The sequence below is a fragment of the Littorina saxatilis genome, linkage group LG12, assembly GCF_037325665.1.
Source record: "Littorina saxatilis isolate snail1 linkage group LG12, US_GU_Lsax_2.0, whole genome shotgun sequence".
NCBI lineage: Eukaryota > Metazoa > Mollusca > Gastropoda > Littorinimorpha > Littorinidae > Littorina > Littorina saxatilis.
Window position 1 is genome coordinate 9,781,218 of NC_090256.1, and position 14,502 is coordinate 9,795,719.

The following is a 14,502-nucleotide window of genomic DNA, read 5'->3' on the forward strand; positions in this document are numbered from 1 at the left end:
CCTTGTCTCGGGAGGAGATTCTCCGGATGTTGGACCTAGAGGATCCCGTAGAGCATGATTCGGACGTATCGTTTTCGCCTCACGAAAGCGATACAAGCAGTGAAAGTGAGGAAGAAACAGTCCCGTTGTTGCTAGTACGAGTCGGCAAACTACACGTGGTAGGCGGTGATACTGCTAGACGAACATGTATCTCGGAATCGTGCAAGAGCTATGGGGGCGTGGCAGCACTGATAACAATGGATGGCTGGAGCCTTCAAATCCTTTTGGAATTGTTCATAGGTGTACAGTTGGTACTTTGTTGTGAAAATGTGACTTATATTCAATATGGATTACCTAGACATCATTTGGTGAGTGTTACAGTTTTGTTTCATTTGAGTCAGGATGCTGTGAGTGAATGCGTGATTTGCTTGTTTTTTTCTTTGTACTGTCTCCTTATTTCTGTGTACAATGTTAACAATATTTCAGCTAATTCATAGGTTTTACACCTTGTTTGGTTATAACATTATTTATAATACTTTCTGTTAAAAAATAACTTTTAAAAAAAGCAGTAGAAAATAAAACACACACAAAAAAACGTTAAAAAACACAAATTATCCCCCTTTGCTAAAACAAATCGCGTGACAAACTTATAAATAGCACGACTGAACTGGGCATCCATTTTTGAATTAGTACACAAAATTTGGTGGTGATTGGACTTAATTCAAGCTTGCTAGACAGATTTCTTTACAGTCACTGATTTTTGGGAAGTTTCTTGGTGGCAAGCTTGGGCAGGCAGGACGTAAACGCCGTGGCAGTGCTAGTCACAATAGTGTTAACTTACTGAGTTTCCTGGCAGGAGAAAGTTGGCGGTGGTTGGCATAGCTTTGGGGTTGGAGGGGATCTCTCTCTTGCCCAGTGCCATGCTGACAATGGCTGTCATGTGCGTCTCAGGACCAAACACGTGGATTGAGATTCCCAGGCTGGTTCCTGCATTTGCACACCAGTTCAATCATTCAAAAGTCAATGGGTTTGTAAATGCAATTGCACAGCAGTTCAATCATTCAAAAGTCAATGGGTTTGTAAATGCAATTGCACAGCAGTTCAATCATTCAAAAGTCAATGGGTTTGTAAATGCAATTGCACAGCAGTTCAATCATTCAAAAGTCAATGGGTTTGTAAATGCAATTGCACAGCAGTTCAATGATTCATAAGTAAATGGGTTTGTAAATGCAATTGCACAGCAGTTCAATGATTCATAGGTCAATGGGTTTGTAAATGCAATTGCACAGCAGTTCAATGATTTATAAGACAATGGATTTTTAAATGTTTAAAGATGTTAATGTTCACAATGACTAAGTTTGTTTAAATATCTAAAATCTAAGATTATGGATTGGGCATCAAGCAGAAATAACATTGATGATATCAAAATGTATGTAACAGCTCAATAAAACAAAAAACCCACACAAGCTATGGAATGGTGATTAAAGGAAGATAGCTGTGCCAAGAGAACACCCCCAGACTGAGTAAGTATTGTTGTTTCAATCCATCGAGAAATTGTACTGAACTTTATTTTTTTTACTACACAAAGGATCACGTTACTCAAGATCGCTTCCTATCAATAAGCAGCAGCATGCAAGGTATATTCTCATTGAGGATGATTTTTTATTTTGTGTGTGTGTGTGTGTGTGTGTGTGTGTGTGTGTGTGTGTGTGTGTGTGTGTGTGTGTGTGTGTGTGTGTGTGTGTGTTGAGATATGACATTTTTTCAGCAGACATCATTCAACTAATCTTTATTGCACTGTATAGATATCATTTTGATATTTTGACGACAATAACGAAAGCTGTCCAGTCAAAGAATACACAAGATTGGGCTTGTCTGAGTCATAACATCGGACCCTATTCTCAAGCTAAAACCGCAATTCAGCTACTTTCAGTCTTCCTGTGTATCGATCATCAAAACATCTCCCTAATCAGCCACAGCTGTGCCACTGAGAACATGCAATCTCACTTTCATCATTTCTCTCAAGCGCAACCACTATATTTGTACTTAGCACATGAACCAACTCTCCTTAGGCTTAGTGCCTATTTTTACATTTAGTCAAGTTTTGACCAGGTTTCAGTAGTCTCTTCAATGTCCACTCCCAGATTTTCAGTGTCGATTTTTTAGTTCCAAGCCGACAGATTGACTAAATGTTTTGAAATCGCTTGACCCGACTTGTTTTAATCTTGTGTTTGGAAGAATTCTTCTTCTTCTTCGTTCATGGGCTGAAACTCCCATGGTTTTTAACCGTATGACTGTTTTTACCCGGCCATAAAGGCAGCCATATGCCGCTTTCGCTGGAGAGGGTTTGGAAGAATGAAAAGAAAAGGAGCAAAATCAGAGTCATGCACTCACCCAACTCCCTCATGATGCGAAGACCCTCCTGATAGTTGGGTCCGGCCCGCCTGACGTAGATGACCACCTTGCCCTCGATCAGCTTCTGCTGGAACTCCTGTAGCGCCCGCACGATGCCCTTGAATGTTGTCGCCACGTTGGTGAAGTTGGCAATGCCTCCTCCGATGATCAGAATTTTGCCTGCAAATAGAGTATAGCGCCAGGGATATAGGATTTTCAAAACTTTAATCTCTTGAAGAGCCTCCAGCTCACTGCAGCATTCGTTGGGGCAACCGGAGTCTTATGCAAGAAAAAAATCCAACGTGCTGTAACTTTTTAAATCTATAACAAGAAGGGCAAAGCCCATACGACTCACATGCTTTACACATTTTTCCTACCAAAATACATGTGACCTTGACCCAAGGTCAAGGTCATCCAAGGTCATGCAACATAAAGCTGTTAATTCAAGACATAGGAAGTACAATGGTGCTTATTGGCTTTCTACCATGAGATATGGTCACTTTTAGTGGTTCACTACCTTATTTTGGTCACATTTCATAAGGGTCAAAGTGACCTTGACCATGATCATATGTGACCAAATGTGTCTCATGATGAAAGCATAACTTGTGCCCCACATAATTTTTAAGTTTGAAACAGTTATCTTCCATAGTTCAGGGTCAAGGTCATTTCAAAATATGTATACAATCCAACTTTGAAGAGCTCCTGTGACCTTGACCTTGAAGCAAGGTAAACCAAACTGGTATCAAAAGATGGGGCTTACTTTGCCCCATATATCATATATAGGTGAGGTATTCAATCTCAAAAACTTCAGAGAAAATGGGAAAAATGTGAAAAATAGCTGTTTTTTAGACAACATTTATGGCCCCTGCGACCTTGACCTTGAAGCAAGGTCAAGATGCTATGTATGTTTTTTGGGGCCTTGTCATCATACACCATCTTGCCAAATTTGGTACTGATAGACTGAATAGTGTCCAAGAAATATCCAACGTTAAAGTTTTCCGGACGGACGGACGGACGACTCGGGTGAGTACATAGACTCACTTTTGCTTCGCATGTGAGTCAAAAACAGTATAAAAATGGTCACCTGATGTACCCTGTATTCCCTTTGGAGAGGGACACTCTTCTCTCTCTTCATTAACTCTTGATTGATTGAAACTTACACAAAAAAGTCCTTCCCAGACAACAGAAACTTGTAGTCACTGGTAAACAAACGCTGGAACAGAACTAATAAAATAGGGACTTACCTCTTGAGTCAGCCTCCTCAGTCATGAGACTGAGCACAGTTTTAGCATACTCATATGTCTGTTGTTCACTGGGGGCACCTGAATATTCTCCGTAGTTGGCCAGCTCAGACGCCCCTCCCAGGTCACAGATTGTGTCCCTGATCCACAACAATGATGACATTGATGTTCCACAATTAATTAGTTTCCACGAAAACTACAATCTTCAATTCAGTCATAACGCCTGATATTCTTTGCTTACATTGATGAAGAAAATTCTGCGTGATTTTAGAGCATGACAATAAATATGGGTAAAGTGAGTTATGCACAAACGCTTGTGGTGTATGCAAAAAAGAGCAAAAGATACAGAAACACGCACTCCAATACACCATTACCAAGACAGACAAGTAAGGCCCAAAAAAAAATAGGTCTGTTTACGGTAACCCGACCGACCCTAGTTTTTAGGCTTGACCCTAATCTTTTTTTTGGATCGTCTGAAAAAAAAACAACAACAACGCATCCAAAATAGAGCTGTTTGCGCTCAAACAGCAGACGACAGAAGGGAGGTAAGCTCAGAGTACTGTTTATAGTTATGTTGGGCAAAAACAGGGATTGATGAGAAGAAATGAACTGTGAAACATCATAGAGAGGGGAGAAAAAAAAGAAGCCGACCTACCGACCCTATTCTTTCACCCTATGTTACCGTAAACAGACCTATTTTTTTTTTGGCCTAAACAATAGTGACAAATCACCCGAGCCAGAAGAGCTGTAAGTACAAACCTATATTATTACAAAAAACACCACACCGGTCTGTTCATTTATACCAGCTAGCTGCATGTAAACATCCTCAAAAGTAAGCCTCAAATTAATGCCAGACAGAAACATCACCCTATCTGTTTAAAGCATGCTCATTTATACCAGCTAGCTGTAAACATCCTCAAAAGTAAGCCTCAATTTAATGCCAGACAGAAACATCACCCTATCTGTTCAAAACCTTAATTCAAATTCAATGCCTGACAGAAACATCGCCCTGCATCTATTTTAGGCCTCCAAGCAACTCACGCGTAAATAACGGAGGCACCACCACCGGCCACCATGGTCCAGATCCTGCCTTTCTTGTTCAGCACGGTCAGCTTCAGGGAGGCACCGCTCTTGGCGTCCAGATCAGCAATGTAGGCCTCCTATCACAAGAGTTAAGACATTTGTGAGAGTACACACATCAAGTACAGTCGAATCTGCCATGGCGACCATGCACCTCTCAATAACAACGACCACCCCAAAGGCTCGTCGACATTTTTTCCCAAAAAGAATTAATTCACCTTTCTTAGGCAAGCACCTGTCTGTTACAATATAAGATGTTTGGTGGCTTGTTGACAGACCAGCTTTTTTGTTGGTCCAAGGGGACCATATATCGTCTTTTGTTTCATCTTTATCGACCAAGACCGAAGGCCGCGGTTGATAAATATGTGACAAAAGGCGATATGCTCCCCGAAGACCAACAAAAAAATGCTGGTCTGACAACAAGCCACCAAACATCGTTTTTGTCATCATTTTGGTTGTGCAACAAAATGCACAATAACCCACAGGGAGACGAATTTTTAGAATCCAACTCCGGGCCACAAAGCATCGTCACAGTAGCACGAGATAACACGTCAAACTTTTATGTGACGTCAAACATAGCCTGTTGACGCTTTTCTTCCAGTCTGAAAATGTACAGAGCTGCGATCATACCTGTGAGTTCAGTAAGTGTTGAGCATAATTCTTTTCTTTTAAGTGTTTATGACTTTTCGTTGTGGATTTTGCGATTACAGAGATAAGTTGCAAATTGACCATGAGTCGCTGCGGTAATTATCAACATTGATTGGGTCTTTGAGAGTGAATGCTTACAATCGTTGTCCTCGGAAACACAAATCCAAAGCCGCGATGGTTCCACACATCAAACAATCAGCCTGATTGGCTTTTACTTTGACAATCCACGTTTCACCTGAAAGCTCAAACCCATTCACCACCTTGATTTATTGCATGGGGAACACGAGATTTATTTCCTAGGTGTTTGTGAATTCTTTTTCTTTATTTGGTGTTTAACGTCGTTTTCAACTGTTCAAGGTTATATCGCGACGGGGAAAGGGGGGGATGGGATAGAGCCACTTGTTAAGTGTTTCTTGTTCACAAAAGCACTAATCAAAAAATTGCTCCAGGGGCTTGCAACGTAGTACAATACTGGGAGAATGCAAGTTTCCAGTACAAAGGACTTAACATTTCTTACATACTGCTTGACTAAAATCTTTACAAACATTGACTATATTCTATACAAGAAACACTTAACAAGGGTAAAAGGAGAAACAGAATCCGTTAGTCGCCTCTTACGACATGCTGGGGAGCATCGGGTAAATTCTTCCCCGTAACCCGCGGGGGGTGTGTTTGTGAATGAAAACTCGTGAAAATGATGACAATCACTTTTGTTCAATCCCTTGGAGGGACGTTATTGACAGGTTCGACTGTACAATTAAATTCTTTTACAAAGTTAAATTTTAGAGTCATGTACTTGTCTTCTGAATGGATACACAGGCCTGGTTCCAAAATTTGTGGAAATATAACTCAAAAGGTTGTAATTTACAGAAATTGTGCACAAATAAGCAAGGATTGGAAGCATTTCAAATAAGCCATTTGCTGTTGTTTTCAATTTCGCAAAACCATGAACTATGCATTTCCATGTTATTTGTCAGCATGACATATTAAATGTTCAGATAAAACACACTGAATCATCACATGTGTAAAGTTTTACCACCTTGTCTTGGAGAATGAGTATCTTTGTTTTTTAAGACTTGAGAACTAATGAGGTTTTATCTATCAGATGACTCACTGTTGTTCTCGAAAAGATATCATAAGCGCTACTAACAGAAATGATTTAGAACATAAAATCTAGTTAAAGCTATCAGCTACAAACCTCCGGCAAAGCATCCCTGCCAAATGGAGGTGGGAACTCAATGTCTCCCCACTTTGCCTTGCACAAGTATTCCGCACACTGGTCGATCTTGGCTGCCAGGTCCAGAATGTAGATCTTGCCTTGCTTCACCACTGTGCACACACACAACATAAAAATCAAAACATTAAAAAAAATAACAATTAAGAATCAAGCTTCACCAACGTGAGAACACAACATGAACAACTTGAGAACACAACATGAACAACTGGAGAACACAACATGAACAACTGGAGAACACAACATGAACAACTGGAGAACACAACATGAACAACTGGAGAACACAACATGAACAACTGGAGAACACAACATGAACAACTGGAGAACACAACATGAACAACTGGAGAACACAACATGAACAATTGGAGAACACAACATGAACAATTGGAGAACACAACATGAACAATTGGAGAACACAACATGAACAATTGGAGAACACAACATGAACAATTGGAGAACACAACATGAACAACTTGAGAACACAACATGAACAACTGGAGAACACAACATGAACAACTGGAGAACACAATGTATCATTAATCGTGTTAACTGCACAAAAAAAGGGTCCAAAACGTTAACCGCTGACAGTTAAAAAGTCAGATTTGTATCTGATACCAGATCAGAGCAGACAGCAATTACACAGCTACAGCATTCTACCAAAACTGTGAGCATTCAAGTCAACAATAACCCACTGATTTCACACAAAAATCGAATGGTCTTTTCAACAAAAGGGCCAAAGAGAAAATTATTGACTCTGCTTACAGCCACTTCTTCTTCTTCTTCGTTCATGGGCTTAGACTCCCACGTTCACTCATGTTTTTAGCACGAGTGGATTTTTACAGCCACTAAAACTTAGGATAATGGTTGGTGTTTTTACAAAAAGGTTCCAAGTTCTTACAAAGACACTTTCTTTATTTTTTTTATTTGGTGTTTAACGTCGTTTTCAACCACGAAGGTTATATCGCGACGGGGAAAGGGGGGGAGATGGGATAGAGCCACTTGTTAATTGTTTCTTGTTCACAAAAGCACTAATCAAAAAATTGCTCCAGGGGCTTGCAACGTAGTACAATATATTACCTTACTGGGAGAATGCAAGTTTCCAGTACAAAGGACATAACATTTCTTACATACTGCTTGACTAAAATCTTTACAAACATTGACTATATTCTATACAAGAAACACTTAACAAGGGTAAAAGGAGAAACAGAATCCGTTACTCGCCTCTTACGACATGCTGGGGAGCATCGGGTAAATTCTTCCCCCTAACCCGCGGGGGGTTCACAAAGACACAAGCAGAGTACCACTTAGGAGGGCATATAAACAAAGGAACATCATCCTTACAAGGTGACACCAAACTGCTGCAACTTTAACTGACAAGAGAGTATATAATTACCAAGCGGAAACCAGTTACAAATATATATTAAATATAAATAAAAAGTCATTACCCAGGGGGTTGATCTCCAGGTATGTGAAGAACAGGTCCTTGTACACCTTGTAGAGGGTAAAGATGAACTTGGACAGTGCCCTGAAAATGCAATACTTCTTCTTTCTTTTTCGTTCATGGGCTTAGAGTCCAACGTTGACTCATGTTTTTAGCATGAGTGGATTTGTACGTGTATGACCGTTTTTACCCCGCCATTCAGGCAGCATACGCCGATTTCGGGGAGGCATGCTGGGTATTTTCGTGTTTCTATAACCAACCGAACTCTGACATGGATTACAGGATCTTTTCCGTGTGCACTTGGTCTTGTGCTTGCGTGTACACACGAAGGGGCTTAAGTCACTAGTAGGTCTGCACATAAGTTGACCTGGGAAATCGGAAAAATCTCCACTCTTTACCCACCAAGCGGCAGCGACCGGGATTCGAACTCACAACCTCCCGATTAGGAGGCCGACGTCTTACCACCACGCCACAGCGCCCGTCAAAAATGCATTGATACAAACAACAGGTCAGAAACATTCACATTTAAAGCATGAGATTTAAAGCATGCATGATTGCTAATCATCTACTTGCAAAATCATGGGGGTTTCATAGCCCCCCCCCCCCCCCCCCCCCTAGCACACAAGCATTAAACTTTGTCACGTCATCTTGTAGATATCACCCCTCCAAAAACACATGTTATCTAAATCAGAAATCTGAACTGTCAGATGCCAATGTTCACATACAGCCAGTGCCTTTAAGCTGACTTCATTTTGACATAGGCACATTCTGACATCATATATCAAGAACTTTTAAAAGAATTATCACTCACTCACTTTAATGGATATATGGTAGAAGAATATTGATTATCCTCTTTATCTTTTCTTACCATGATATTTACCTTATAACAAGAAGAGCAAACGCTCGATCGAGTCACTTTCGCAGTTCTGAATATTATATGAGGCATCAGATGGACAGGAAGAAATTGCTATTCACAACACAATGAGTCACGTTCACATAAAATTTGAGCCCGGTCACTTTTATAGTTTCCGAGAAAAGCCCAACGTTAAGTTGTGTGTTGCCGAACAGAAAAGGCTAGTTATCTCCCTTGTTTTTCTGATAACGTTCGTAAAAGGCTACAGATGTAAATACTTTGATGTAAAGAATAATCCTACAAAGTTTCAATCACATCCGATGAACTTTGTCAAAGATATAAAATGTCTAATTTTTCCTTTGACGCTGACCTGTGACCTTGAAAAAGGTCAAAGGTCAACGAAACCATCGTTAAAGTGTAGAGGTCATTGGAGGTCACGACTAAACAAAATATGAGCCCGATCGCTTTGATAGTTTCCGAGAAAAGTCCAACGTTAAGGTGGTGTCTACGGACGGCCGGCCGGCCGGACAGACTAACACTGACCGATTACATAGAGTCACTTTTTCTCAAGTGACTCAAAAACACCACACACTTACTCTTTCTCTGATGCCGGGACCTTGGTCAGGAGTTTCTGTGTTATCTTGTCAGCGCTGGTGTCTGTGTCCACTGGGATGTCCAGCTTGGCTGCCTGTTAAAAGCAGTCATTCTGTATTACTAGCTAACCAGGCATAGTGAACTACAGCAGTACCTACCATGCGAGGCCCGTCCAATGACAGTGCACATCCTACAAAATGATACTTTTCAGTCCTTTTGTCTATCCTCTTGACCAAAATATTCCTGTCATAACAAGGCCAATTTGTAATGAAGGGACACTTCTGATTAGAGAAAAAAGGTACGTCCTTTCTTTACATGTAACCACTGTTGTCAAATTTAACTAATACAAATATGAGGTCAATATTATACTTCAAGGCAAAAAAGAAACAAAAGCTGTTCTATTCATTGTTCTGAAACTTTTAGCTAACATATCAATCAAGGAAGTTCTGCATATGACACAGAACATTACAGACAATAAAGTTGTATGAATTGTATTATTGAACGAACATTGTATCTCCATGCAGCAATTCCATCAGCATACACATTAAAACCTATGTAGTCATATGCGTAACTATTTCTTTCGTGCTATTTTTCTGAAATAGTCGATCTTGATATCTTCATAAATTTCGGAATTAAATGTTATGTACATTCTCTTAACTGCTAAGAAAAACATGCAAATTGTATATTAACCTAAAATTCTTATGCATACAGTGGAGTCCAGCTATAACGAACCTGGGTATAACGAAATCCCGCTTTTAACGAACTGCCATTGATTTCCCGGCAGACAGCCTTCTATTTCTTACTTGTTACTTTCCGGCTACAACGAACCTTTTGAACTCATTTGCATAACGAACCCCTCTTATAACAAACACGTTTTCATCGCCCCAGAGCCGTTTTGTCTCTAAAAGTCACAAGGCTACAACGAACTGATGTCAATAATTGTCTCCAAAGACAAAAATACACAAAAATACACAAACACAAGTGCACATCGCGTGATGAGCGAACTCTGAACAAACAGCGGGAGGTGCACGGAACAGCCACCGCGGCTGTGTTTTCACTATTCCAATCAGCTGCTAAGCTATGACTGTGCTCTAAAAAGTCACAAGGCTACAACGATCTGCTGTGAGTCGAGATCAAAGGCAGGTCCATTGTGATAGCTGGGTGGCCTTCTTTATAGACACTGACCTTCTTCCCAGGGGTCATTGACCCAGTTTTAGCTATGAGAGGTGGTTCCCCTTTATATGAGAGAGGAAACACTTCCTGCACCCGGGTCAGTGACCGAGTTTAATCTATGGGGAGTCTAACCTATGGGGCGGTCTCTTTGATGTCTTGAGAGGAAACTTGGCCAGGGTAGCACATGCACCAGAACTGGTGGACACCATAAAATCGGATATTGATCAGAATGTACATGTACAGGCTTTTACACGACTTTTTAAATTTTACTTCTAAAATTGTGACAGTAAAGTGAACATTTGAACTACGCCTCTATGGATTATATTATGAAGCTGTTGAAAACATGCAGAGATTGTACTCTCCAAGGAAAGATCGATGGGACGATCATTTGAAGGTGTACACAGGGAGATAGTGATCAAGGGGGAGGTCGTAGAGAAGGTAGAGCAGTACAAGTATTTGGGGGTGATTATAGACAATAAGTTGACATGGAAACCAAACTCTGATGCCCTTGTGAAGAAACTCCACTCTCGCCTGTACTTTTTGAGAAAACTCAGGTCTTTTAACATCAGACAAGAAATCCTTCAGATGTTTTACACTTCAACGTGCAATAGTGTGTTGTACTTTGGCTCCGTGTGTTGGGGTGGCAACATCAACACGCAAGACAGGGATAGATTAGATAAATTCATCAGGAAAGCAAGTGGGGTGGTTGGGAGGAAGCAGGACAATTTCACATCAACACATGAACGACGACTGACTGACAAGGTACAGAAGATTTTGGCTGACGACTCGCACCCACTCAGACCGGAATTTGACAGTAGACGGACAGACAGGAGCAACAGATTCAGACAACCAACCGCAAGATCCACACGCTACAGAAATTCGTTCATTCCATCTGCAATTCACATCTTCAATTCTCAGGTGGGGCGGTAGATGCTGGTGTTGTCGCTCTGATGCACGGGGTCAGTGTTCTGTATTGTTCCAGTATTGTTGATTTTGTTTTGCATGATTATATACTCTTATTCTACTCTCTTAGACAATATGTGATAACCGGCAAGGTGCTGACTTTCGTTTGTGCATTGTTGATGGTGAATGCATGTTAATTTATTTTTAATATACTTTCTTATGTGATAACCAATGTGCTGTATTTTCTCAGTTTTGCTGATGTTATACGCTTGGTACATATATTTACTCATTTTCCTTAAAGCCATATGTACTCGATGACTATACACGCTAATTGCTTTACCAACAGCTGGAGACATGCTAAATTAAGTTCCCTGCAAAATATTGTGGTCTAGGACCCCTTCAATGTTGAGATATGTTAATTTTCATTTTGATCTGGATCGTCCTATTTATAGATTTGCCAACAGAGGTAGCGTTGACGCAAGGGAAATAACTCCGCGTCTTTGTTTACATCCAAAGTTTTTGAGACTCTAAAACAAGCTGTAATGCATGTATATGGTCCGCGCATGGCGACATATCGTCATTACATGGTCTTATGGTGCGTTTGACATCGATTATGGGCAAACTACACTTTGTAAACACGGGAGCGCGTACATATGCCTTTAAATAACATGTGATAACATTACTTCATAGCTAAGCACATGATTTTACCTATGGCACAACACAAATCTCTAGCCTTCCTCTCTGAGATGCGTTTGAAGACAGACTGTTAAAAGAGAATAAATGTACGTACATAATTATGATAGAATAATGATGCATGAATTGAAAAAATGTATAAGAACACAAGAATGTATGAATGACAAAGAACAAATGTTTATTTTTGAATGTTTTATGTATGTTTTATTACGGACACAAAAGCTCAGCAATGCAATTTCTCTTTTAGAGATTAATAAAGTTTATTGATTGATTGATTGATTGATTGAATGGGAAAACTTGTCTTAAGGCCATTTAGGGTTGAAAACTCTACAGCGAATTACTGATATAACGAACTAAAATGTATCTCCCTTAAGATTCGTTGTACCCGGACTCCACTGTATATGGTGTATTTTGACTCCATTGTTGTTTAGAAAGAAGAGATTAACTCAGACAATGTCGTTCAGAGCGAAGAGATTAACTCAGATAAAAATCAAAACAAACCGACTGGAGATATTTTCTAATGGCAGTCTGTTTACCTTTGATTCGACGTCGCCGACGTCCATCCCTCCCTCGTGAGTGAACAAAATGGTGTCAGCATAGCGGTTAGAGTAAATGCACACATAGTACTCCTCTTCCTGCAATCAAAATAATGATAAAACTTTAATAAAACTTTTATATAACAACAACTACAACAATTACCAACAAGAGAAAACTATTGGCATAAACAATTAGTAATTTCTCTTAGCATTGATCAACAAGTTTTGAAAAAAAGCTGCAGTCCTTATACAGGAAAATGAAAACTACAAATCAGAATTTGTGTTATCTCTCGATCATTATAAATGAACTCAGATGGCTCCGTTACCACCATAAATGTGTGACTGACTGAGCAAAGTATAAAACTAACCACAAAAAATGAACACTTGATATCTGAACCAGTTGCAAAATTACAAGAAACAATTTACAAGTTACCACTGACATGTTGAATGACATGGCGGTCGAATTACAGTGGTTAAGACACGCTTGGGACCAGCCAAATTAATTGTCCCTAATAATTATTTCAGGTGGCCTTTCATGAGAATCAGGAATATAAATACTTAGGTTAAAACAGTAGAGAAAAGGTCAACACAAAGTGCCCTTTACTAGGAGGTTTCCTCTCATCAGAGGGGTCAGACATTACAGGTATCACTGTGGAAATATTAAAACAAGGAAAATTAATATCCATTAACAACCCTGGTACATACCTGTTTGTGTTCAATAAATGGTTCAATGACAAAGTTTTTCAGCTTCCCTGTTGCTGCACCAATCTAAAACAGACAACATGACAATGGAAACATCAACGCAAAAACCACTTACTGTATAAAACAAAATCCATTCAAATTAGTAACAGCTGCCCAGCTGCAAAACAAACAGGAGGTTTCCCTGCAGAACAAACAAAAAGTCCCCTGCGCTACGTTTTTCTATCAAGCAGCCACCAGTACTGCTCATACACGACTGCCTGTAACACACATAAAAACGATACTCACGCCTTCTTAAAACTGCCAAATGAAGGAAATAGAACGCCAGCCACACAGAGAAATCAATATAACCGTTCCATGTGAAAGGAAACCAATTTTCTTCTGCCCAGCAGAACATAATCTTTGCCGTTTGTCTCTTTCGCAATTCATGCAGAAAAACGCTGCCTTTGCGATAAAAATGTAGACATTTCCGTTCGATGTCTGACAAGATAGCCAAATCAAATATGATGAGAATGTTAGGGGTAATAATATACATATAGTCTACATTACCTGTACTGTATTTCGATCTGCCATCGCCAGGAATACATGGTACACCAAAGTAATGGGACCCCCCCCCTTTAAGACCTACAAAAATCTGAGAAAACCAGGTCTTAAAAAGGAGGGAGTCTTGAAATAGAGGTACATTTACACAGGTTATGAACAGAAAATCTGAAAAGGCATTATAGTCTTATAAAAAGGAGTTCCACTGTATTTGTTTTGATTGTGTTAAGACCACAAGCAGGCGCCGGTGTACAATACCTTACCTATATCATGCATTATTACTCTAAACCATTTTGAGCTATGTTTGATAACAGGTGACAATTGAGAGACAGCTTCTGCTCAAATTAATGGTCTCTCTGCAGTGCAATACACAAATGCATTCATTCTTAAATGAATACACACAGGATCCCACTCAAAGGCAATAGGGTCAGGGGTCTCTGATTAAAACAGACCCCCCAAAAAAACGAGAGAAAACACAAGAATGACAAAAGGTC

General features: G+C 39.9%; 1 protein-coding gene and 1 long non-coding RNA gene across 2 annotated transcripts in view; both read right to left on the reverse strand.

The window, feature by feature from the left end:
- Window positions 1-14,502, reverse strand: part of LOC138981220 (uncharacterized) — a 357,841-nt gene that overhangs the window by 76,198 nt on the left and 267,141 nt on the right. The gene's annotated exons all lie outside the window — the stretch shown is intronic.
- Window positions 1-14,502, reverse strand: part of LOC138981217 (ATP-citrate synthase-like) — a 61,359-nt gene that overhangs the window by 30,798 nt on the left and 16,059 nt on the right. The window contains exons 4-12 of the mRNA XM_070354064.1: window positions 13,475-13,537; window positions 12,770-12,868; window positions 9,467-9,558; window positions 8,022-8,101; window positions 6,541-6,671; window positions 4,656-4,774; window positions 3,618-3,754; window positions 2,374-2,553; window positions 821-966 (exon numbers count right to left, since the gene is read on the reverse strand). Of these exons, the coding sequence (XP_070210165.1) occupies window positions 821-966; window positions 2,374-2,553; window positions 3,618-3,754; window positions 4,656-4,774; window positions 6,541-6,671; window positions 8,022-8,101; window positions 9,467-9,558; window positions 12,770-12,868; window positions 13,475-13,537 (1,047 nt within the window). The remainder of the gene's footprint in view (window positions 1-820; window positions 967-2,373; window positions 2,554-3,617; window positions 3,755-4,655; window positions 4,775-6,540; window positions 6,672-8,021; window positions 8,102-9,466; window positions 9,559-12,769; window positions 12,869-13,474; window positions 13,538-14,502) is intronic.